Source organism: Ambystoma mexicanum, chromosome 2q, assembly GCF_040938575.1.
Source record: "Ambystoma mexicanum isolate Mex_15411 chromosome 2q, UKY_AmexF1_1, whole genome shotgun sequence".
In the NCBI taxonomy this organism is placed as follows: domain Eukaryota; kingdom Metazoa; phylum Chordata; class Amphibia; order Caudata; family Ambystomatidae; genus Ambystoma; species Ambystoma mexicanum.
In genome coordinates, this window is record NC_090924.1 from 1486139638 (window position 1) to 1486166792 (window position 27155).

At 48.2% G+C, this 27155-nt stretch overlaps 1 protein-coding gene across 3 annotated transcripts in view; it reads right to left on the reverse strand.

Moving 5' to 3' along the window:
• The window catches only part of LOC138570308 (cytosolic phospholipase A2 gamma-like), a 642279-nt gene that overhangs the window by 334436 nt on the left and 280688 nt on the right, over positions 1–27155 (reverse strand). For all 3 annotated transcript variants that reach the window (XM_069649085.1, XM_069649084.1, XM_069649086.1), the window contains exon 5: positions 26883–27025. In XM_069649085.1, the coding sequence (XP_069505186.1) occupies positions 26883–27025 (143 nt within the window). The remainder of the gene's footprint in view (positions 1–26882; positions 27026–27155) is intronic.

A 27155-nucleotide genomic window follows, 5' to 3' on the forward strand; every position in this document is an offset into this window, starting at 1 on the left:
TAGTGTGCATCACAGAGAAAGACTCACCCATTCTTAGTTTAGTGTGCATCACAGAGAAAGACTCCTCCATTCTTAGCTTAGTGTGTATCACAGAGAAAGACTCACCCATTCTTAGCTTAGTGTGCATTTAGTGTGCATCACAGAGAAAGACTCATTCTTAGCGTAGTGTGCATCACAGAGAAAGACTCACCCATTCTTAGTTTAGTGTGCATCACTAGAGAAAGACCCACTCATTCCTAGCTTAGTGTGTATCACAGAGAAAGTTGAGTACACTACAGTACTGCACCCCATATAACCCTGCCCGTGTGTAGAGAGCATTCAACAGTCTGAATGGCTTCCAAGCTCCCTCTTGGACAGTCCCTAGACATGGCTCTCTCTCCACATCAATGAGGGAGTTGAACAACGATACTACAGTCTTTGGTGGGGGAGGGGGTAATAGTCCCATTCTAAATCATGCTTCGGAGCATTAAAGAATGTGATTATGGCTAGGGGTGTGCCCCACAAGTGACCTTTGAATATTCACAGTTCACTCCATTAAAAGTCTGGAAGCCCACACATGTATGGGTGATTTGAAGAGGGAGCAAACTGTGCCACACTTCCCTGCTAGCCCCCCTTCCCTTCTCCAGCCTTACCTTGCCCTGCCCTCCAGGGGGGTGCCAGTCTACATTGCACATCAGATACAGAAACCTAGAAACATGGTTCTGTGGGGGTGGCATACTGGTCTCCCCAGCAGGGGAGGCGTATAGAAACATGGTTCTATGGGGTGGCATACTGGTCTCCCCTGCAGGGGAGAGGGGTATAGAAACATGGTTCTGTGGGGGTGGCATACTGGCCTCCCCTGCAGGGGAGAGGGGTATAGAAACATGGTTCTGTGGGGGTGGCATACTGGCCTCCCCTGCAGGGGAGAGGGGTATAGAAACATGGTTCTGTGGGGGTGGCATACTGGTCTCCCCAGCAGGGGAGGCGTATAGAAACATGGTTCTATGGGGTGGCATACTGGTCTCCCCTGCAGGGGAGAGGGGTATAGAAACATGGTTCTGTGGGGGTGGCATACTGGCCTCCCCTGCAGGGGAGAGGGGTATAGAAACATGGTTCTGTGGGGGTGGCATACTGGCCTCCCCTGCAGGGGAGGCGTATAGAAACATGGTTCTGTGGGGGTGGCATACTGGCCTCCCCTGCAGGGGAGGCATATAGAAACATGGTTCTGTGGGGGTGGAATACTGGCCTCCCCTGCAGGGGAGGCGTATGGCAAGGTTCTGTGTGGTTGGCTTACTGGCCTTGATGATTCTGTGGGAATGGCGTACTGGCCTCTCCTGCAGGGGAGGCGGTTCTGTGGGGGTGGCATACTGGCCTCCCCAGCAGGGGAGGCATATAGAAACATGGTTCTGTGGGGGTGGCATACTGGTCTCCCCTGCAGGGGAGGCGTATAGAAACATGGTTCTGTGGGGGTGGCATACTGGCTTCCCCTGCAGGGGAGGCGTATAGAAACATGGTTCTGTGGGGGTGGAATACTGGCCTCCCCTGCAGGGCAGGCGTATAGAAACATGGTTCTGTGGGGGTGGCTTACTGGCCTCGATGATTCTGTGGGGGTGGCATACTGGCCTCCCCAGCAGTGGAGGCATATAGAAACATGGTTCTGTGGGGTATAGAAACATGGTTCTCCCCTGCAGGGGAGGCATATAGAAACATGGTTCTGTGGGGGTGGCATACTGGTCTCCCCAGCAGGGGAGAGGGGTATAGAAACATGGTTCTGTGGGGGTGGCATACTGGTCTCCCCAGCAGGGGAGAGGGGTATAGAAACATGGTTCTGTGGGGGTGGCATACTGGCCTCCCCTGCAGGGCAGGCGTATAGAAACATGGTTCTGTGGGGGTGGCTTACTGGCCTCGATGATTCTGTGGGGGTGGCATACTGGCCTCCCCTGCAGGGGAGGCGGTTCTGTGGGGGTGGCATACTGGCCTCCCCAGCAGTGGAGGCATATAGAAACATGGTTCTGTGGAGTATAGAAACATGGTTCTCCCCTGCAGGGGAGGCATATAGAAACATGGTTCTGTGGGGGTGGCATACTGGTCTCCCCAGCAGGGGAGAGGGGTATAGAAACATGGCTCTGTGGGGGTGGCATACTGGCCTCCCCTGCAGGGGAGGCATATAGAAACATGGTTCTGTGGGGGTGGCATACTGGCCTCCCCTGCAGGGGAGGCGGTTCTGTGGGGGTGGCATACTGGCCTCCCCAGCAGTGGAGGCATATAGAAACATGGTTCTGTGGAGTATAGAAACATGGTTCTCCCCTGCAGGGGAGGCATACAGAAACATGGTTCTGTGGGGGTGGCATACCGGTTTCCCCTGCAGGGGAGAGGGGTATAGAAACATGGTTCTGTGGGGGTGGCATACTGGCCTCCCCTGCAGGGGAGGCGTATAGAAACATGGTTCTGTGGGGGTGGCATACTGGTCTCCCCTGCAGGGGAGAGGGGTATAGAAACAAGGTTCTTTGTGGGTGGCATAATGGTCTGCCCAGCAGGGGAGGCTTATAGAAACGTGGTTCTGTGGGGGTGGCATACTGGTCTCCCCAGCAGGGGAGGCATATAGAAACATGGTTCTGTGGGGGTGGCATACTGGCCTCCCATGCAGGGGAGGCATATAGAAACATGGTTCTGTGGGGGTGGCATACTGGCCTCCCCTGCAGGGGAGGCATATAGAAACATGGTTCTGTGGGGGTGGCTTACTGGCCTCGATGATTCTGTGGGGGTGGCATACTGGCCTCCCCTGCAGGGGAGGCGGTTCTGTGGGGGTGGCATACTGGCCTCCCCAGCAGGGGAGGCGTATAGAAACATGGTTATATGGGGGTGGCATACTGGCCTCCCCTGCAGGGGAGGCGTATAGAAACATGGCTCTGTGAGGGTGGCATACTGGTCTCCCCTGCAGGGGAGAGGGGTATAGAAACATGGTTCTGTGGGGCTGGCATACTGGTCTCCCCAGCAGGGGTGGTGTATAGAAACATGGTTCTGTGGGGGTGGCATACTGGCCTCCCCAGCAGGGGAGGCATATAGAAACATGGTTCTGTGGGGGTGGCATACCGGCCTCCCCAGCAGGGGAGGCTTATAGAAACATGGTTCTGTGGGGGTGGCATACTGGCCTCCCCAGCTGGGGAGGCGTATAGAAACATGGTTCTGTGGGGGTGGCATACTGGTCTCCCCTGCAGGGGAGGCGTATAGAAACATGGTTCTGTGGGGGTGGCATACCGGCCTCCCCAGCAGGGGAGGCTTATAGAAACATGGTTCTGTGGGGGTGGCATACTGGTCTCCCCTGCAGGGGAGGCGTATAGAAACATGGTTCTGTGGGGGTGGAATACTAGCCTCCCCTGCAGGGGAGACGTATAGAAACATGGTTCAGTGGGGGTGGCTTACTGGCCTCGATGACTCTGTGGGGGTGGCATACAGGCCTCCCCTGCAGGGGAGGCGGTTCTGTGGGGGTGGCATACTGGCCTCCCCAGCAGGGGAGGCATATAGAAACATGGTTCTGTGGGGTATAGAAACATGGTTCTCCCCTGCAGGGGAGAGGGGTATAGAAACATGGTTCTGTGGGGGTGGCATACTGGCCTCCCCAGCAGGGGAGGCGTATAGAAACATGGTTCTGTGGGGGTGGCATACTGGTCTCCCCTGCAGGGGAGAGGGGTATAGAAACATGGTTCTGTGGGGGTGGCATACTGGTCTCCCCTGCAGGGGAGAGGGGTATAGAAATAAGGTTCTGTGGGGGTGGCATACTGGCCTTCCCAGCAGGGGAGGTGTATAGAATCATGGTTCTGTGGGGGTGGCATACTGGCCTCCCCTGCAGGGGAGAGGGGTATAGAAACATGGTTCTGTGGGGGTGGCATACTGGTCTCCCCTGCAGGGGAGAGGGGTATAGAAATAAGGTTCTGTGGGGGTGGCATACTGGTCTCCCCAGCAGGGGAGGCGTATAGAAACATGGTTCTGTGGGGGTGGCATACTGGTCTCCCCTGCAGGGGAGAGGGGTATAGAAACATGGTTCTGTGGCGGTGGCATACTGGCCTCCCCTGCAGGGGAGAGGGGTATAGAAACATGGTTCTGTGGGGGTTGCACACTGGTCTCCCCAGCAGGTGAGGCGTATAGAAACATGGTTCTGTGGGGGTGGCATACTGGCCTCCCCTGCAGGGGAGAGGGGTATAGAAACATGGTTCTGTGGGGGTGGCATACTGGTCTCCCCTGCAGGGGAGAGGGGTATAGAAACATGGTTCTGTGGGGGTGGCATACTGGCTTCCCCTGCAGGGGAAGTGTATAGAAACATGGTCCTGTGGGGGTGGCATACTGGCCTCCCCAGCAAGGGAGGCGTATAGAAACATGGTTCTGTGGGGGTGGCATACTGGTCTCCCCTGTAGGGGAGGCGTATAGAAACATGGTTCTGTGGGGGTGGCATACTGGCCTCCCCTGCAGGGGAGAGGGGTATAGAAACATGGTTCTGTGGGGGTGGCATACTGGTCTCCCCTGCAGGGGAGAGGGGTATAGAAATAAGGTTCTGTGGGGGTGGCATACTGGTCTCCCCAGCAGGGGAGAGGGGTATAGAATCATGGTTCTGTGGGGGTTGCACACTGGTCTCCCCAGCAGGTGAGGCGTATAGAAACATGGTTCTGTGGGGGTGGCATACTGGCCTCCCCTGCAGGGGAGAGGGGTATAGAAACATGGTTCTGTGGGGGTGGCATACTGGTCTCCCCTGCAGGGGAGAGGGGTATAGAAAAAAGGTTCTGTGGGGGTGGCATACTGGTCTCCCCAGCAGGGGAGGCGTATAGAAACATGGTTCTGTGGGGGTGGCATACTGGTCTCCCCAGCAGGGGAGGCGTATAGAAACATGGTTCTGTGGGGGTGGCATACTGGCTTCCCCTGCAGGGGAAGTGTATAGAAACATGGTCCTGTGGGGGTGGCATACTGGCCTCCCCAGCAAGGGAGGCGTATAGAAACAAGGTTCTGTGTTGGTGGCATACTGGTCTCCCCAGCAGGGGAGGCGTATAGAAACATGGTTCTGTGGGGGTGGCATACTGGCTTCCCCTGCAGGGGAAGTGTATAGAAACATGGTCCTGTGGGGGTGGCATACTGGCCTCCCCAGCAAGGGAGGCGTATAGAAACATGGTTCTGTGGGGGTGGCATACTGGTCTCCCCTGTAGGGGAGGCGTATAGAAACATGGTTCTGTGGGGGTGGCATACTGGTCTCCCCTGTAGGGGAGGCGTATAGAAACATGGTTCTGTGGGGGTGGCATACTGGCCTCCCCTGCAGGGGAGGTGTATAGAAACATGGTCCTGCGGGGGTGGCATACTGGCCTCCCCTGCAGGGGAGAGGGGTATAGAAACATGGTTCTGTGGGGGTGGCATACTGGCCTCCCCTGCAGGGGAGGCGTATAGAAACATGGTTCTGTGGGGGTGGCATACTGGCCTCCCCAGCAAGGGAGGCGTATAGAAACATGGTTCTGTGGGGGTGGCATACTGGCCTCCCCAGCAGGGGAGGTGTATAGAAACATGGTTCTGTGGGGGTGGCATACTGGCCTCCCCAGCAAGGGAGGCGTATCGAAGCATGGCTCTGTGGGGGTGGCATACTGGCCTCCCATGCAGGGGAGGCATATAGAAACATGGTTCTGTGGGGGTGGCATACTGGCCTACCCTGCAGGGGAGGTGTATAGAAACATGGTTCTGTGGGGGTGGCATATAGAAACATGGTTCTGTGGGGGTGGCATACATATCTGCATTGAACCCTTAATGTTTTCCTGCCATAAATCCTTGACAATCTTTGAAAGTTCCAAGAACCTCAAATCACCTAAAATTCAAGAGGGCTGACTTTCCCTGAAACAGGTTCAAGCATGGATAACTATGACAGAGTGACATTCTGCAAAGTGTTGGGAAGGGAACAGGACTATGCCACGCCACTAGGCGCTTTAAAGGTAAGGCGAACCCCATTGAGAGACTTCAAATAGACCAGGGGGAGCGGGGACGTACCATCATAATATATGTGATTTAGACATAGGGCGTTGCATATTTGCAGACGCCTTTTTGTAGCCCTGGTCAAAGTATAAGGCCTGCATGGCCAGTGTGCTAAACGCGGCAGACCGCAAGCTTGAAAGGGAAATCTGCATAGGCCCAATCGCTGATGAGAAGCCTATGCGCTGATGGGATGCCCACATGCTGATGAGAGGCCCACACACTGATGAGAAGCCCAAGCGCTGACCAGAGGCCCACGTGCTAACCAGAGGCCCGCGCGCTGACCAGAGGCCCACGTGCTGATCAGAGGCCCACGCTATGGTGTCGCCACCCTTGTCTGCCATTAGAGGCCGAGTCCTCTGTCTATTTCTGTTCATTGGTGGGCTGCGACCCACGTGTGTTAAGGGGCGGGGTTACCGCCCAAGGGCAGTTTAGAGTGACTGTGATGCAGTAAAGCCGTGTTGTACCCCAGCTCAGTGTCGGCCTAATCATTGTGTGAATGATTGAGTGATCGATGACTTAGCGCGAGGCGGTCCACGTGGAGGAATATCATATTGGCGACGAGGCGGACACGAGGTCCCACCGTGCTTGCCATCATCAGGTTCACCGCGCTCGTGGTGTACTGCCTGACACCACTGGAAGCGCAGGAACCCACCTGTCGGGGAAGTCCGATGGGTTGGAGCACGAAGACTCCCCACCATCGGGACAAGCCCCCCCCTGCGCGAGCATCTCCCGAGCTCCGGCGCACACACTTCCCGCGGGTGGAGCAGCTGCGACGGCTCCCCGCGTGGTAGATCATCCAGGCGGTGGAGAACGGATTTCTCCCGCCAACGGCAATGACAGCAGGGCCAACTGCGCACGCTGAAACACTGGCAGGTAGAGCAGTAACTCCCTGCTTATGCATTCCGGGCGGTAGAGGAGCACTGGCCTCCCGGCGACGGCAATGAGCAAAGACGAGCGGTGGAGGCACGAACCTCCCGCTCCAACGAGAGCACATCAAGGGGTAAGCACAAGCGCTCCCTTTTCTCTTTTCTTGTCTCCACCTCCACAAGGCCCAACAGCGCACGCAATAACACCACGGCTGCAGATCAGGGCCTCCAGCAAGATACTAAGCCTCACAAGCCCGCCAACATGTGGCACAGCGCCCCCCCGGTTGGCACGCAAAATTGCAACGCACAAGGCGGGAACGAGCCTGCAAGCTGCCTACAAACTAGAGCAGTGCCCTCTTTGGCGCCAAGGCCCCACTGCACTAGATCAAAGAAACTTCTATCCAGCACATTCATAGGAAAACTCAAGTGCAACGTCACTTCATGAGCCGCTCAGAAGGAGAATCATTAACAGTTCCTGTGACTCCTGCCAGAACAGGACACCAGAAAATGACAGACAGCCTACCTACACAGCTGCCAGCAAATTTCAACCTCACTGACACCGGCACCCTTGGATCAAGGTGGAAGAGGTGGCTGAGGGACTTCGAAGTGTGTTTAAAAGCGGCAGGTACATTAGAGGATGAACAGAAGCTCAACCTGTTAAACCATGCTGTGGGACCGAACGTGCGAGACATCCTTGAAGAAATACCGGAAGGAAACATTGACACATACACTAAGCTGAAGACAACGCTCACAGAATACTTCACACCCCACACAAATGTGGACTATGAACGACACATATTCCACACTACCAAACAGAACAAATGTGAAACCATAGATGCATTTGTCATGAGACTTCGAGCAAAAATGAAACACTGTGATTTCAACAACTACTCCAACGAGGAGGCCCTCAGGTCACAAATAATAGTGGGGTGCGAAAGCACTGACTTCCGCAAACGAATGCTGCAATAGCCGCGCAGCCTAGAAGAAATCCTACGCCTGACGGGATCTGACGCTGCTCTCGCCGCACAAGTTGAAGGCTTGGACGACATAAAGATCACCCACGGAAAACACGAGAGCCTCAACAAGCTACAGAGGACGGCAAGAAACAGTGACCCTTTCTGTTACCGGTGTGGACATGAATACCCCCACGAAAGAACGTGCCCTGCAATGGGTCAGAACTGCTCCGCGTGTGGCGGGGAAAACCATTACAAGGCCGTGTGTTTAATATTCTGCAGCAAAATGAGAGGGGCGGGAAGAAGCAACAAACCCATAACAGAACCGGAACAAAACCAGCTGACACCCCACTACCACCGGGGAGCATACCAGCCCCATGAAAAAGGGCGCCACAAACACCACGACGAACAACCAGAAAGAAGGCAAGACAGAAGAGACTGGAGGGAGAACAAGACCCTACCCTAAATAACCAGGAGAAGACCCCGAAGATATGTACGGTGCCTCATTGAGCAGTCACAGTCTGACAGTGTGTCAAGCGCATCATCAGATGAGAGGGCCCATCGACCAGAAAGACAACCGGAAACGCAGCGGAAAAAGGGATATCTATACGCACTAGGAAATAGTACGGCAAAAGAACATAGCCCGATACTCAGAATACAAGTGAACCAGACCGCGGTTGAATTTTTAATTGACCCAGGGGCGACCGTGAATGTAATCAGTGAAAAAGTCTATGAAAGCATGCCAAACGCCCCTCGCCTGCAACCAGCTCGAACACTTATTTATCCATACGGCTCAAAGACCCCCTTGGCATGCAAAGGATTCTTCATAGCATTGTGTCGATATAAAGAACATAAAAAAAATATCCCCATGCACGTGCTGGAAGCGGCCACTGAGAGCGGATGCATACTGAGCTATCAAGCAGCCATAGAGATGGGACTCATCCACATATTGTATCGCCTCATGGTACACAAATATCTAGACCCCACAGCAAGCATAGACCAAGTCTTTCCATCACTATTCAAAGGCCTTGGCAAATTAAAGGACAGACAGATCGAGCTCCACATCGACACCAGTGTCCCACCCGTAGCCCAACATTACCGGGGAATCCCCATCAACATTCAAAAACAAATTGAAAAAGAACTGACCAAATTGCTGGAGGCAGAAATCATTGAGCCAGCGAAAGGCCCCACCCCATGGGTCTCTCCCATCGTGCCGGTGCCAAAAAGAGACTCCCAAGACATCAGAATATGTATAGATATGAGGAGACCAAATGAGGCCATTCTAAGGGAACGCCACCAAGCCCCTCGAATAACAAACATGGTGCATCTCTTGAATGGGGCAACCGTGTTCTCAAAACTGGACCTAAACAAAGGGTATCACCAGCTGGAACTCTGCAAGAGCTCCCGCTATATAACAATGTTTGCTACCCGCCTGGGACTTTTCCATTACAAGCGACTACGTTTTGGGGTGTCGTCCGCGGCTGAAATTTTTCAAGCAGAGATTCACAATGTCATCAAGCACGTGCCAAACTGTTTGAACTACAGTGATGACATCCTGGTCTTCGGCCAAAATCAAGAGCAACACGATGACACGCTAATGAGAGTGTGCATGGCCTTAGAAGATGCACGGCTCACATTAAACAAGGAGAAATTTAAATTTCGCAAGAAAACACTCTGTTTCTTTGGACACATATTTTCGGAGAAGGGCATGACACCAGACCCAGAGAAAGTCAGTGTGCTCCGAGAAGCCAAGCCGCCCACTACCACCTCGGACCTCAGATCATTCTTGGGACTTGCAAGTTACTGCACCAGATATATAAGAGATTTCGCCTCCATCAGCGAACCTCTCCGAGCACTCACCAAGCTCAATACAGAATTTGTCTGGTCACCTCAATGCCAAGAGGCGTTTCAAATCATCAAGGACCATCATCAAGGACCGCATCTCCGACGCCCGAAATATGGCATACTTTGACCCCAAGAAGACCACAGAACTCATCGTTGATGCCAGTCCAGTTGGCCTAGGCGCCATTCTAACACAACTGGACGACAGAGAGGAAAGCGGAAAGCACATAATATCCTATGCCAGTCGAAGCCTACTCTCAGGCAGAGAAGGAAGATTTGGCTGTGGTCTGGGCCTGCGAACATTTTCACTTGTTCCTGTATGGAAAGCCTTTTGTAGTTGTAACGGACCACCAGGCCCTCATCTTCATATATGGCAACCCTCAAGCAAAAATGCCGCCCAGGATAGCTCGATGGGCACTTCGACTACAAGACTATCAATTTACCATCACACACAGACCAGGGAAAGAGCAGAACCCGGCAGACTTTCTCTCGAGACACCCAAAGGACACATGCGGACCAGAACACTCCATAGCCGACCAGTACATAAGATATGTCATCCACGGCAACACGCCACAAGGACTCGACATGGATCACATAACTCGTGAGTCGAACTCTGACCAAGGGATACAAGTAATTCTACGATGCCTAGAAACAGGGCGATGGAAACATGCCAAACAGATTCGAGAGACAATGAATGAGGATGTGAAACATGACATCACATGCTTTCTAGCCGTGAAGGAGGAACTCGCAAAATCAGACGAAGGGTTGCTGCTAAAGGGTACCAAGCTCGTAATTCCACGCAGCCTGCGGCAGAAGGTACTAGAACTCGCCCCCGATGAAGGACCCCGAGGGATCGTATCTACCAAAAGAATGCTAAGGCAGAAATTATGGTTTCCGCAACTAGACACCTCAGTGGAAGAACTACTGCAAGACTGCCCTACCTGAGCGCTTGTAAAGCCACACACATCCCCTGAACCCCTGAACATGACCGCACTGCCTGAAGGAACATGGGATGAAATAGCTGTCGATCATTTTGAGCCCATGGAAGGGGGAGAATGCATTCTGGTGGTAGTGGACGAATACTCAAGATACCCCGATCTACAGATAGTCCCGTCCACATCAGCACATCACACCATACCCGCCCTAGATCGGATGTTCGCTACCTACGAAGTACCCAAGGTAGTAAAATCCGACAATGGACCTCCATTCACGGGGTAAGACTTCCAAAGATTTGCAGAATACATGGGTTTTCGGCACCGAAAAGTGACACCTCTGTGGCCACAAGCAAATGGTACAGTATAAAGATTTATGAGCAACATTAAGCGCACCACACAAATTGCGCGCATCACTGGAGAGCCAGTCGAGAAGCTGCTATACCAACTCATGCGAGACTACAGAAACACGCCACACAGCACCACTGGGAAGACACCATCGGAAGCTATTTTTGGGCGAGCGATTAGAACACGAATACCACATGTGGCAGTTGACGAAGATAAATATGACAAGGACACAGAAATGAGAAAGAAAGACAAACACATGAAGGAGAACATGAAAAGGACCGCGGATACCACCCGACGAGCCAAAGCGAACGACTTAGCACCAGGAGACCTGGTGGTGGTCCGCCAACCTCAGCATCGGAAAAACATAGCCCCGTTCAGCGAGGAACCACTAATCATCGTCAAAAGGAAAGGATCACTCATCACTGCGGAGGGAGACCGTAGGTCCATAACGAGAAACTCATCTCTCTTTAGACGGATGCCGGGAGCCCCAGTCATGGGCGACGCAAACCGGAGTGACGATTTCACTCAATGGGATGCTCCTTATGAAGGAGACAGAGAAGACTCTGAAGGAGACATGGCACCAGAGACCTGGACAGACCCGCCGGTCCAAGCAGAGTGTCGACAAACGAGAACGAGAAAGAAACCCCATCGCCTCATTGAAGAAATGAGCTGAGGGCAGGACATAAAGTTTAGTTACGGGAGGGTGTGGTGTCGCCACCCTTGTCTGCTATTAGAGGCCGTGTCCTCTGTCTATTTCTGTTCATTGGTGGGCTGCGACCCACGTGTGGTAAGGGGCGGGGTTACCGCCCAAGGGCAGTTTAGAGTCTGACTGTGATGCAGTAAAGACGTGTTGCACCCCAGCTCCGTGTCGGCCTAATCATTGTGTGAATGATTGAGTGATCGATGACTTAGCGCGAGGCGGTCCATGTGGAGGAATATCACACACGCGCTGACCAGAGGCCCACGCGCTGACCAGAGGCCCACGCTGCTGCTAAACTTTCACAGAACCCCCCTTTCTTCCAAAAGTGTTGCCAATATTTTGCTCCAAGAAGGAATGTGCCCTGCAAGGCCACAAGACTGTACTGGGCGCTTTGGTGTACGTGTTATCACCGACGGGCTAAAGCAGGCCCCCGACTCCACCCAGCCAACAATCAGTTACGGCCCCTCTCTCTGCCCAGTCCTAAGACCCTGAATTCAAAGCTACCAGTCCACCACCGACCATAAAAGATCTAAGAGCATGGTCATCCCAACTTTATTCTCACAATGGCATGATTTTTAATGCAAGGAACGGGGAGGGATAGATTATAGTTTAAAAGCGAGGGCGAAGCCTTGGAAGTCGAGAGACGTGATTGGGATGAGCAAACTGTGTGTGTGGGTTAGCATCACCTTTATACCCATGTTGTGCCAGTCTTAGGCCTGCCAGGTGCACTGCCTAACGATAGAGTAGCACTATTTTCTAAATGTACCCAAGTGTCTCTCCAACCTTGGTTCCCTGGCGCTGAGCCCAGCAGACCCCGTGTGAAGGAGGACGGAAGGACTGGACTGGGGCCAATGGCTGGGCATCCCCTGTGGAGTAGGCCTTCCCTGTATAAGGCCGCACCCACCAGCCATGCAGGTTTTTACTGTATGTGAGGACCTCAGGGATGACACTATGCCCCCTTTTAAGCGTCTACGTGTAACTTTCTCATCCAATACGTTCTTGGGCAGCAGAGTTCTTTTCTGGCACACCTATTTTTGCAGAAATATGTTATCCTGGCAAGAGTTTCTTGGGTTTTTCCCTCTTTTTCCGCCAGCAGGTTGTATTTTCTCTGGTGTGAGTGTACAGGTAGAGTGACATTATAAACGATAAGAAGGTACAGACATTCTTGTAGGATATAAAAAGGATCCCAGTTCCTGACTTGTCGCACTGTTCTTGTAGCCCACCATCCTGCCCACCACCAAGCACTGCAGAGTAAGCTGCACCCCGGGTTTGAATGCCGCTGGACAGGGAGAAGCCTTTCCTGGTAAGTCAGCGCTGGGCATACGATTGCTTCAAAGAAATGGAGTAATTTCCTTAAAGTGGGTCCAGCTGTCAGATGCACACCCTTGGGTGGCTTTGAGGCCATAAGAGGTGGCTTTCAGTTCTACCTATGGGTTAACCAGGAGATGGGGCAATCATTTTTAGCACTTGCGAGGTGCTGTAGGGAAAATGGGGTGCTGAGTTTCCTAACATTCTGCCCCTGCAAATCTGGAGCCCCATTTTCCCTACAATGCGATTATTCTCTTTGAGCCAAGGATGAGAAGCAGTGTCTACCAGTCTCGGTCGGCCTCCTTTGATTCACTGCCCAAGGCAAGGTCGTGCGTGATATTCGTGGGCAGTCTTGGCAGTCATGGTACACCTCAGGAATAACCTGGGGGATACTGGGCATTTTGGGCATCCAAGCTACCCGGCGGGCACCTGTGATTACCTTTGTAGGGCTGTTTCTTTAATCTCTAAGGAATCCATCTCTCTTGAAAGCATAGGTGTTCTTTTGCAAATCACTGACCCCCAACCGGTCATATCTTGCCTCACCAGGCCAAATTGGAAGCAAGGAACATGGGATTCTGACCCCATCACACCCCAGCCCACAAGGTAGTGAGTGACGTTTAGGTAGGACAGAACTTCCAGGCAGTAGCTGGTGGACTCAGAAAAAGTGATGCACTAGCACTCACCATGAGGGTGCCCTCAGGGGGCACTACGGCTCCATAGGAAGATGATGCCAGGCAGAAGCTCAACAAACAGGAATGTCCTCATTTTCACACTCGTAGACACTCCACTGGCCAGTGCTACTGCACACTGCCAGCGTTGGTCTTCGGAGTCTGGACATGTTCCTCAGAAGGCCTACCGGGAGGAGAACCAGCAACTCCACGAAGAGGTAACTTTGGTGCGAGTGAGGGACAACTGGCATAATGGGGTCCTTGCACCTCCCGCAGTGCAGGGGCTTCACCACCACATGTCCTGGGCGGGGGCCCCCATCGTTTCTTTTTTGAAGACACTCTGCCTTCATAAAGACATTTTTTCTATTATGGTTCGGTCCTTAACGGAAAAATAATGTCTTGAGTGAATTCAAAAAGAAACAATTTCTTTTTTAAGTAATACGGCTCCCCTAAATCCCATGACGTGTATGGTGAAAGGGTGCACACTGAAATGTATAGGTGGCTGCCTGTGTGAGTGTATGGTGAATGGGTGCACACTGAAACGTATAGGTGGCTGCCTGTGTGAGTGTATGGTGAATGGGTGCACACTGAAACGTATAGGTGGCTGCCTGTGTGAGTGTATGGTGAATGGGTGCACAATGAAACGTATAGGTGGCTGCCTGTGTGAGTGTATGGTGAATGGGTGCACACTGAAACGTATAGGTGGCTGCCTGTGTGAGTGTATTGTGAATGGGTGCACAATGAAACATATAGGTGGCTGCCTGTGTGAGTGTATGGTGAATGGGTGCACAATGAAACGTATAGGTGGCTGCCTGTGTGAGTGTATGGTGAATGGGTGCACACTGAAATGTATAGGTGGCTGCCTGTGTGAGTGTATGGTGAATGGGTGCACACTGAAACGTATAGGTGGCTGCCTGTGTGAGTGTATGGTGAATGGGTGCACACTGAAACGTATAGGTGGCTGCCTGTGTGAGTGTATGGTGAATGGGTGCACACTGAAAAGTATGGGTGGCTGGGTGTGTGTATATATTGAATGGAGTGTGTGCTTGTGTTCAGAGGCACAACGAAACCTACATTTTGGGGGGGTGCTAACCCTTCAAATGTTGTGAGAGGTGCCAACTTCACGCGCAGTGGGGGAGGGGAAAACCTATGTGGGGCATCTAATGAGACTATTCTAGTGCAGCTTCAATGTTGCAAGCAATTAACTCTCTCCTTTAAGTCTGAAAGCACCCACCTATGGACTTCTGTGAGAATAAGCTGTCTCCTGTCCCCTCTCTACCCTTCCAATCAATTCCCTGGCATGCATGTACTAAACCCACATCAAGATCTCAATTGCCTAAAAAATGATGCCTTTGAATGCAGGTGTCGTAAATCTCCCCCCGTCTCACCTGGGATCGCTTCTTGCTCTGTTCCGCGGGAGGAGTCCTCTTGTGGACGGATCGGGTCTTGTATAGGCTCGCTCGAGTCTCGTCTGGTTGCAGAGCGCGTTCAGAGTTCCGGGAAGGCCGCTGTTCCAGGATGTCCAGGAAAAGGGTAGCGGTCGCTTGGAATGAGGATTCCGGGACCAGTTTTTAGGGAAGGGATGAAAGGAGGGAAGGAGGAACCAGGAACTAGGAAAAGTGGATTCGCCGAACAGCACACACATGTCAAGGCACTACCTAATGATAGCGTTGAGACACGCGGGGGCGTGGCCTATTTATAGAACGTGCCGTGTGCGACGCGAAGGCTGGTGCGAGGCAGGTCTCTTGGCGCGGCCATGTTGGCAGTGACAAGGAATACAAGCCCCGTCGCGATAAGGACCAGGAAGTCCAGAAAGGGCAAGTCCTATGGGTCATGACAGCAGGTACTAATAGTGAAAAGCTTTACATTAGTAATTGCTGGCCCTTTATTAACAGCGAAAACCAGGTGCCGTTTTACATCTGTGTCCTGTTCTTTCCGGCAATAGCTCTGTAGTTCAGCCAGGTTGAGTCAACATAGACCAACATGTCAAGGGGGATGGTGGAGGGGGATTTTTGAAGCCCAGCCAGCTCAATGGTGTTGCGCCACCATTTCTGTTTAATCCCTTGGTTACTTATTACTAATCTTCATTACTCATGGCCCTATTCTTACTCCTCCCAGTACTTGTGTATGAGGCACTTTGATTTGTACACAAGTACTGGGATCAGTTAGAGGGACATGGAGGTAATGCCTAGCTTAGTTACCTATAATCTTCTTTACTCCTAGTCCCACTCTTCCTCATCGCAGTACTTACCCTTGAGGCAAGGAGCCTCATACGTAAGCATTGGGACAAGGAAGAGGGACGTGGTGGTAATTCTGGGGTGAGAAGCAGATATTTGGGGTTGAGTCAGGGGGTGAAAGGGACAGGGGATGTGTGGCGGGATGTGGGGATGGGATGGGTATTGTGGAAAACATTCTAATGGTCATCCATGTACAGGCTAAGCAGGCTTGCTATGTGGTATTTTTTTTTATTTTTTTTTTATTTTACTTGTAACAATTAGTTATTTACACAACTTTAATTACAAGAATTAAGACAATAACTTCATCTTCTTTCCTTATCATCTATCCGCTGTCGTGTAAGTTCATCATTCCCCTACTGCTCTTTCAGGTAGGAGGCTTGTTTTTAACATAGGGCTTTCTCCAAGATGTTATCAAGAAAGTCTACCAAGGCACAGATTGATTTAACATTATTTCCGGCTACCAACATACACCACAAATGTTCAGTTTGTTGAAAGGTTGATGTTAAATGAGGAAAGAAAAATGCCCGCTGAGTCGCCATATGGCCACATTCAGAGACTAGATGTTTGAGTGATTCTGCTTCGTTTTTACAGAACCTACATTTATTATCATCTATTTCTTTATAATGTCTCAGGTACATCATCTCTTTGGTTTTATATATATTCAGCCGAAATCTTAAAAATTTGTTACGATGGTATCTTGATGGAAATCTTGTTAAATATTTGGGTATCTTGTCTAGAGTATTACAAGTCAAGCCTAAGTTAAGTGAAGATGGCATTGCTTCACGTAGTTCTTCATTTTTTATCCAATACCAGGATCTCAGTTTTCTTTTGGCAATCTGTGGTGTATTACATACAATCTCCCAAGCAATGTCCATGGCCGCTAGTGACTTTCTGATTTTCATAGCCCATATATGTATCATTCCAGAATAATATGTGGCCTCCAATTCTTTTAAGATCTCATAAGCTGGAGCAACTATGTTTAAGTTCATTTTTCGTAACAAGACAATTGACTTCCATAGGATCAGGCCATCTAATGGATCAAGGCCTAGTTCATGTTTTATTGCTACGATGGACACAAAAGTTGGAAGGGCTAAAACTCCTCTCCAAAATTGGCCTTCCAGAACTGCCCAAATACGATTATCGATGTTTAATCCTGCCTCTGCCCCGTAGGTCAAGGTAGGAATGACTTTTTGTCGATAGAAGGTCATGACCGGAATCAAGGTAAATTTGCCAAAATCATTGTGCAGGCGTTTTCCCTGAAGGGTGAAAGCAGTCATACGATGCTTCAGATCTAAAATCCACTCTTGTTCTCTGATTGATTTGTTTATTTGTATCCCTAGATATCGTACAGTTTGTACAATCTCAATCTTTTCTCCTGATGCGTACCAACTGAAATTCTCAGCCAATCTTTTCTGTGATGACCCGAAAGACATGATCTTTGATTTCCCAGCGTTTATTTCCAAACCATTCGTTTGCAGATACAAAACCAACGCTTGTATTAGACGTTGTAGTCCAATTTTAGTTTGATCGAATAATACAATGTCGTCGGCATATGTCGCATAGCTAATTGGTTGGTTGTTTACTTTAGGGGGAAAGCATCGAATGCTCGCAAACGCCTCCGGTAAGTCAGCAATATATAACTTAAATAATAGGGCTGCCAAGGGGCAGCCCTGTTTCACTCCTTGGGTGGTTGGAATTTCTTTCGTCAAAGTACCTTTGTTATCAATGCAGACTTTTATTGAGGTTCCTGTGTGTAGGGCCATAAGTGGATGAAGAATATTTGGAGGACATGACCATGATGTTAATTTTTTCCATAGATTTGTACGATTGATTTGGTCAAAGGCCTGCCGCATGTCTATAAATGCTACAAAAATTTTTCCCTTATTTTTCATTGCTTCAAGCTTGAGTATGTTTACAATGAAAAGATTAATTTCTGTTCCAACATCTTTTGTGAAGCCTGTTTGTCGCTTATCCAATAGATTGTTGAAAGAAGCCCATTTGGAGAGTTTTTGTTGTAAACATGTAGCAAAGATTTTGCCTATTATATCCAAGAGGGCAATTGGGCGATAGTTGGCCGGATTATCTCTATTGCCCTTCTTGAATATTGGCACAATAATTGCAGTCCTCCATGAACTCGGTATCATCTTGGCTGCTGAAATTACTTCAAATAGGTCTACAATAAAGTCGGCCCAAAGTTCCTTTTTCTCTTTTAAGAGAACATTTGTTAACCCATCAGGGCCTGCTGCACGGGAATTCTTCAATTGTGTTATTTGAGTGATGATTTTTGTGTCAGGATTAGTCAGGCGAGTACAAAGGCAGCGAATATGGCAAGGGAAATGTGCACCCAGGAACTACGACTCAGGTATGCTAGAACCCAGGAGTGCAAATAGAGTGTGACATCAAAACCAATATATGAAAAGGGATGTGGGGTAAGCACCTGACCGCGAGGAAAGTCGGCAAGCGCCTTACCCCCAATTGCTGTTACAGGTACTGACAGCGCTAAACCCACGTGGAGGGCAAGCAATGACAGGATCTGTGTACTAACACTCTTGATGGTATTACAGAAGGGAACTTAAGAACTGTACTCACGAGGACGAGATAAACCTCTTGAATGTCAGCTAGCCCACGAATCCTGTTGAAGAAACTGGGACCCCGAAAGGCTAGAACAGCAATGGAAGGAAAACTAAATACCTAAGTGGGAATAGTGTTTACAAAATAGTGAGGAAAACATAAGCATTCACACAGGAGCTAGCTACTACCGCACACCACACCTAATAATCAAAGGGAAAATAAATGCAGAAGTGCAGTGGAAAACATGGAATGGATCCTCTAGAAAGTAAGGATCAGGAGCAGGGAAAAACGAAATAACCTATGCAAACTTCTCCCTACCCCTCCAAGGAAAAGACAGGAAACTAAACTAAGAGGAAGGCTAAGGCAAATGGGTAACAGCAGCAAAGGACAGAGTCAAAGAAATATAGAACACAGACAAACTGGGCTGCATCTAAAAGGGAAAAGCACTGAGAATTGCTGCCTGCAAACAGAGGAAGACAAAAAGGGAAATCAAGGGAGCAGAAATCAATTAGCGCATGAATCCGAAATTCAGGGCGGAGGAAACAAGAAAACAGGAACAAGGAAGTAGGTACAAAGGCAAGGAACCAGGAACCAGGGACTAGTCAAAAAACAGGAACACTGCAAACGATGACCAGCGCTGGACTGAAGTAAGACTGAGGCTTTTAAAGCTGCTTAACGAGCACACGCCTCGGGTGTGCTGATAGCTGCACCTGCCGCCACAGCTGTTACCTATCCTCCACCCAACCTTGTGTTGCAAGGGTGGAGGTGGAGCAGTGGGCCAGGCATTCTGGGAAGCATAGTCATTTGGTTAAAGAAGCATGCTGGCTGCCAAAAACCTGGAATGGATCCGGAAGGGAAGTAGCTGGGAAAATAGGGATTTAGCGCTCCCAAATCATCACAGCACTGTAGCATAAAGTTCGGAGGAAAAGTCCAGTAGGGAATGAACCCCAAATCATGCCCCCAAATGGTGGGAACGGGAGCGAAGGGAGCGAGTCGTGACATTTTGCTCTAGATTCACATACATCCCATGTGGCCGGTGGAGTCAGTTGTTCTTGGAAGCTCGGAGCTGAGGTGTTTTTAAAAACTTCCCTAAAGTGTTGTTCCCAAGTTAGCTTCGATATTCCATTGATTAAACCAGATTCCTGGGTATGATTGTTATTTAAAATCTTCCAGATATCTCGCGAGTTTCGCTGAATAATTAGACCTAACATTGTTTCAGCTCGTTCTTGCTCTCTAATTATCTTGAAAGATTTTAACCAATTTCGGTATTTGGTTTTACAATTTTGAATTTCCTCTTTTTTCTGATTAGAATTATTTCCTTTCTTGTTAATTTGTCTGATGCTTTTGATCATTTGTTTCTTTTGCTGGTTTACCTGTGCACTGTATATATATTTTTTTTTAATTTGAAGAGGTTTGTGGGTATGTTTTGTTGCAGTGCCAAATTGAATTAACAGAGGAGCATAATTTATTCTATAAGAAGTAGTTATTATGTCATCCTTAAGACCATCTCTCAGCTGACAGATGTGATAGTCTTTGATTCGCAGCCTGTTCAGACCCTCATTCACCTCCAATGGTAAGCCATACTGCGCTGGTGTTATGCGCTGTTCTAGTATACAGAATAGCTCAAATATGCTATGATCACTTACAGCTGTTTTGCTTATGGACATTTTTGTAACTTTCGACCAAAAAGAAGCAGAAATCCAAAAGTAATCTAATATTTTTCGGCTTTTATCTCTATTCCAAGTATAGTTTGGGGGAATGTCGCCTTGAATACAACCATTGACCATCTCGCAATTTCTGGATTTCATCGCTTGCAACCATTTATCTCCTCTCGTTGGTAATACAGTTGATGCAATCCTATTTTTGGAAGATTTTTCGAGCCATGAAAAGTTAAAGTCTCCACATATTATTATGATGGTCTCCAAGCTTGATGTTAAGCAGGGATCGATAATTGCCGTCACTGATTTAATAAAGCTTGCAGAGGAGATCATAGCCGGATTCCAATATAGGTTAATAATCAGTAGTTGTGGGGAGAGTTTATTTTCCCCCAAACTCAGCTGCAGTAGTGATCCAAGTACAAAAAGGTTTGGCATAAAAGTTTGAATTACCTCCCAACCATAAGCATTATTAACCATTGTGATTAAACCAGAAAAAGGTCTCCCACGCTGATGCTTTCCTGCTTTATTTAAGACAATTGTGTAACCATCTTTAGATGGTACTTCTCGGAGCCACGTTTCTTGAAGACAGATGACAAAATTATTTGCTAAGACCTTGGGGAAATCGTTAACTAGATGAAGGAATCCTCTGGTGTCCCAAGAGAGGATCCCACAATTTTCTGTGCCCATATTTGCTGATGGTTATGTTTGTTGATTTTTCTGTGATGCAGCTCGTTTTATGATTTCATCATAGTTTTTTCCAGGTAGATTTAGTTCCAGCTCCACGTTCTCGTGAAGAAAATTGATTCCTAGATTTTTCACGATGATAATCATTTCTTGATTTTATTTCATCACTTTTCACATAATTTGATAAATTCCTCTCTGAGTGTATTTCAAATCCATAGGATAGTAATTCATCTCGTGCAGCTAAAAGAGTTTTTTCTACTGCTGATGAATTTATATGTAAAAAGACTTTGTCAGCGGATTTCTCTGAGATATATTCAACGATTAGAATGTCTTCTGTCGTGATGGTACGTAGAGAAGGGATGATATGAAATAGTTTCATAACATTTCTTCTATTTAAGTTAACATCTTTATCATCAGACAACACATTTTCCACTCTGATTTTCCAAGTTTGGTATTTGGAACTAGATTGACGTCCATCCCTTTCATTCATTCTTACTGCGGTTCGTTTGTTCCGCTGAGCAGCAGTCATTTTAGGATTGAAATTTTGAGGTGATTCAGATACCATTTTTATGATTGGAATCTGCTGTGTATTAGACCGATTAAATTCCAAAGAGTTCGTATCAGAAGTTGAGGGAAACATAGTGACCTTTCTAAGCCCTTTTACCTCATCACGTATTTGTTCTCTAGCGTGTGCTTCACTTGGTCCAATTGACCGTCTTTTGCTCATTGATTTCCCAGACAAAGTTGAGGTAGAACTAGCCGAATCAAGTGAGTAAGTTGAGAGGTCACATAGATCCACTGATTCCTCGTCTTGTGCTGTTTTTTCAGAATTAGAGTCTAGGCGAGCACGCTTATTTGGATTTTGTTTCTGCATTGAGGCAAGCTTTACATCATTCGGCTTACTCCGTAATTCTTTTGATTGCACAGTGGTGACATTAACTGCAGACACCTCATTTGTAGGACGTTCAAAAAGCGCAAGCTTTGGAGGAATCACTATGTTCCTTACAAATTGTTTGACATTAGAATTGCGTTTTTTTACCGGATTGTTTGATAGCTTTTTTGGAGCCAATCGTACCTTTTTTGCAGACAATATTGGTGCCTTTGAGCTATCAACTGGAATGTTCTTAGCTCCACCTTTAAAAATGTCAAACGAATTTGTAGTCCTCGGGGCAGATGGTAAAATTTGATTTTCAATCACACTACAAACCTCCAGTGCTTGTAATGGACCTACAAACTCTGTAACCGCATGAGTCAAATCTGTTGTTTCTGCATCACCAGAGGAAGCCTGAGTTTCTTGAATTTGTGCTGTTGTTAATGTCCCCCTATCTGCGAGAACCCCACTAGTATTTATAATAGGACAGAACAGCGGGGCTACAGAATTAGATTTGGTTTTTTCTGATTGAGCTAGAGTTTCCTGAAGTCGTGTATTATTCACGTTGATACAGGGGAACCCCACTTGTGGAGTGTTCTTTGAAAGATGAACCAAAGCCGGTACGGAGTTTTTACTTTTTGGAGCGAGAGTAGTTCGATTTGAAGTGGCTGATCCACTTACATGCTCCGGAATTTGTTCTGTATTTGCCGGGGTATTATGCCTAACCCATTTCATACATTCAAGCGTTGCAGCCATTAAGGTGGAATTATCCGCATGGTTGCTTGCTAGGAGATCTCCAAGGCGATATTGCCATTGTGAGGACGTCTCTGCCTCTCTGTCCATTCTTTGCAGCAGAGCATTGTTCATATGTTCCATCGTGTCCACTTTTGAGATAAGCTGATTAATTTGCACACTCTGGTCTTTTATGGACTCATTTAGACTCTCGTACAATTTTACGAAAGGAATGAGCGCCAGAGAGGTGGCGGCCAATACATTATTATGAATTTGAATGCCAGCTGCAACTGACAGGTTTGATTTGTTCAATTGTTCCTGTGCAAAAGTTGCAGATGAAGATTTTGGCATGGTTTCATGTGTTTGTTTAACCATAGACTCTCGCCTCCTCCTTCGTTGCTGTAGGGACACATCTTCTGCCTCGTCTTCATTCATTTGATTTAAACTCTCCATCCCAGCAGTTGTTACAACATTATTGTCACCAGAGGTAGTGCAGTCAATTACTGAGCTGTGGTTGGAAAGGTTCAGGTCAGGAAATCCAAATTTAGAATGATGACAGATATTACTAGAGCTACATCTGTTTTGTGCAGAATTTGTATGCTTAAAGTTGGATTTTTTACCAAAACTCTGTATCAGCTTTTCTTTGATGGAGTTGTAGTCAGCAGTTAGCCTCTCTGTCAGACGTGCCTCTCTTCCTGCCGGGTCAAGAGCTTTAATTGAAGTCTCCACTGTTGTTATTCGGTTTGTTCCTATATTTATCAGATTAAGTAGAGGTGCTGTAGAGGTTGCAGATGGACTCCTTGTTAGCAAGAAGGGGTGTTGGTGCAAAATTCAATTGTTTAAAATTAAGTTTGGGTTTGTGTTACGTATCCAATTTGAAATATTGTTCAAGCCTAGGGTCTATTAACCTTGATAAATTAATTTACTTTACACGAACAACTAATGCTTGTTGTGATTTATATTTATTTAGAGTGAATGTACCTATATCTAATACTGTAGGGGTTTTGTTTTCCCCTGTTGGAGTGCCGTTAGGGACCACCTGTCAGCAGATGACAGGTTCTGTTTGTCTACATTAGTGTACTTGTCTCTGGTGGTCTTGAGACACTTTTCAGTCCCTGTGCACCTGAAATATATTTATCAGCCACGAGTGCGATTACTTAATTCTCCCTCTATGTTTGTTGTTAACATAGTTTACTTACCAGATTTACCACTTTTTTGTACTTTGTAGTGCCCCTCCATCCTTCATGATTTGATGGACTCCTTGTTCCCACCCCGTATACTGCTCTGCCACTATTTGCAGTTGTAAATAAACGAGGGTGTGACGGATTACGCTCTATTAAGCTCTCTTTTCGGCTTTCAGTTCCGGTTTTTGAGAAACCTAGAGAGGCTTGTGGTGACATTGCCACATTAAATTCGGCACCTTGAAATTTCGCTGATGCCAACGTCATGGACGTCATTGCTCCTTCATTTGTTTGAGATACATTGTGTAAGTCATTTTTATCTGCCTGCCCAATCGGTTGGTTTAAGGGAGGCATAAATATGAGATTTGTCTCATGTAAGGTATTTGCAGGCACTTGGATTGACAGTAACTCTGAATCCGTTACATCAAAGGGAGACTGGGACGAGGAAGTATTTGCCTCGATCACGTTACCCTGCATTCTCAAATCCGTGAGTCGGGTCGTAAGACCAGTGTAAAGGGCTGAAGGCCGAATTATTAAGATTTCACATTTATTACATTTTTCCACTAGTGATGTTTCATCCAAAACTTCTAATCTTTCATGTGCCTGAGCATATTTCGTGTATGCAGCACTAAGAGAGCTCTTTTTTGTTTGCATCGTTGTACATGATGCACAAGGCAATAAAAGTGTCAGTTGACATGCTGCATTCGGCATCAGTTTCAATCGACAGCGAGTAAGTAGATTGTCCTTACTGATAAAGTTTTCTGTCAAGGTAAGCAGAGACCTTACTCTATATAATGGCGATATAGAACATGTAATTTCCGGTTGTGTCATTTGAGGCAACGTAGACATATTTAATGTGATATTTCTTACCTCATTTGCTTCATTTGCCATCGAGGTTTTTTCCTCAGGGGTACTTGACAGTGTCTGTAGGGGATGGTCTGACCGCTCAGACTGTAGTCGAATTTTCTGCTTTTGACGTGTTTGGGGGCTCATCGTATAGGTTATCGGTTTGCGTCCACTGCGTACAACAGCCGTATAACAGCCAGTGGGCTTCTTTCCACCGGGCTTACAGCCACAAGGGTGGTTGCCTCCGGGTTTTAAAGTGGAGCCGGGTCACGTGATGCAGTCACGTGCTGTATGACACGCCTCCTCTAGGAAGTGTGTGGAATGCCCGTGAAAACCTCTGCCGGGTCGTATTGCAAATTTAGATAAGGACTGAAGTCTGCATCTGCACGGCGATGAGCAGAGATATTTCCTGAAAGTAAACGCTCACCGCTATGTGGTATTAGTGGCTAGAGAGGCATTTTATTGCAGCATGTCTAGTAATTTTTTAGTTTGGCTTGACCTTTATTTAACTGGGCATCTCTAATAAAGCAGTCCTACTAAGTGTAATGACCTAGCTAGACTGGCATGTGTGTGCTGCCAGTCTAGCCATTTCTTACTGTAGCATTGTATATTTTTCTGGAAATCTGTGATAAAATAGCCATGATCAGTGTTATTGTTTTGACTGGCATTTTGGTGCAACCAGTCTAGTTATGTCTAAATGTGGCCTGGTATGCTTTACTGTGATATGTCATTATGTGTCTAGATTGGTCTACATTGTGCAGCCAGTTGTACATGTTTTTATTGTGGCATAGCATTTTTAATAGCAAAGCATTATATTAATGAAAGCATCAATGTTCGTGTGCACTGTTGGTGACTTGCATGTATTGGATTTTTAGATTCGAGTTACCCTACAAAACAATTGCAAACGCTCTGGCCTTTTAGCCAATTTTTCTCAGAAAGTGTGATGTGTAATGCATTAAAACACATATTTATATCTTTCTCCTGGTGAAGTGTGCGGCGGACCCTGCAGCAGCATGTTCATGGGTATTGCGTAAGCGTGGTATTCTAGGTTGTCCCAGAGTGTGGCACGAAGTTTGTGTTAGGCCACTGCGGCACATGGACCGGGATCAATGTCTGGCAGGAAGGGACACGGCAGTAAACACCCAGCAGAATGGAGGAGGGATGCTGGCAAGCTGCTGGCGAGGCCAATCTCTGACAATGGGGAATACGGGCAAAGGAACGTGCAAGTCACGCAGGATGAAAACGCGCGGCAGCGCCACATGCGTGCACCTCAGCTGAGAGCTCACTTGATGACTGAGGTTAACCTTAACTGAGCTGTGCTAGGAACCAGGACTCTGCTGCCTCATGCTCAAGCGGAATTACCCATTCCAGGAACACTTTCTACACACAATAAGCTGGAAATTAAACTCAGGTACATGAAGACTTTAAGAAAGTAAAAACACATTCATAGAAAAAAGACCTTTGTTTTTAGTCATAACATACATGCCGACATTTTGTGACCAAAAATCTGTAGGAATCTTAAAGTTTCAAAAGTAGTCGGGCGAGGCGGTAATGATAGGAATAGGGCGCGTCAGCAGCCCATTGTTATTGAATGAGCCCGCCGCTGCGGGTGCATTCAATGACAATAAGGCGCCTGCCACGCCTTCTGCCACCACCCCAGCTTGGGGGAGCCCTTGAAAGACTCTCCCGAGCTGGCGTGGTGGGGGGCTAATGGCGCCTTTTGTCAAAGGCACCCACGGCGGAGGGGCGCATTTAGCCCACCGCTGTGGGTGCCTTTTGACATCAAAATCCTGCATGCCACACCTTCTCCCGCTACGCCAGCTCGGGGGAGCTCTTGAAAGACTCCCCCGAGCTGGCAAGGGCAAAAAAAAAAAATGTAAAAAAAAAATAACAAAAAATAATATATATATTCTTTTTTTTTTTAAATCAGTATTTGTTGCTAATAAAGCGGTAGGCGGTAGTACTGCTCAAAAAGCGGTATCCTACCGCCTAAATCGGTAGGGTTGGCAAGTATGGTCATAACCTCTACATTTACAAAGCCGTCTCATCTGGTGAATGCTGTAGTCTGGAAAGTGGGCATTCTGGCCTCCCTTCCTACTTCTCTATCAAGTGTAATAAAAAGGGGACCTTCCCACAACCCCATTTTATATTCACCTTGTTTGTCGAGAACAGAGTTACCTAGAATCCTAATGGACATAGAGTGATTATCCTGAACTGCAGGGAAAAATGACTTTTAATAAGGGACCCTCGACACCTTCAAAGACCCATCAATAGCCTGAGGCAGGGTGCATTATGGGTTATGCACAGGTGGACACTCAAACAATGTGTGTGTGTCTGTGTGTGTGGGGTGTGTGTGTGCGTGTGTGTGGGGTGTGTGTGTGGGTGTGTGTGTGTGTGTGTGTGGGGTGTGTGTGTGTGGGGTTGTGTGCGTGTGCGTGTGTGTGTGCACATTGGACAAGCAGAAGTGGCATGCGGCCACCGCTCTGTGCCGTACAGTGGTACTCACCATGTAGAGCCGGAGACGCCGCAGAGGTACATGATGGAGTCCAAGAGGTCTTGAGTGGCAAGTTCCGAGAGCGTTCCCATGAGTGTGATCATCGCCCGCAGTCCCCCGCCGGACCCCAAGAGAGCCACGCGGGGCACTCTGTCCTGCAAAGATTAAGCAGAGGGGCCCACACGGTTTATCAGAGCGCAAGCCTTGTGAGAAAGTAATAGAGCACTGTACAATCAAGGGAGGGCATTACAATAGGGGAGGGGGATATCCTCACAGGAGGGATGG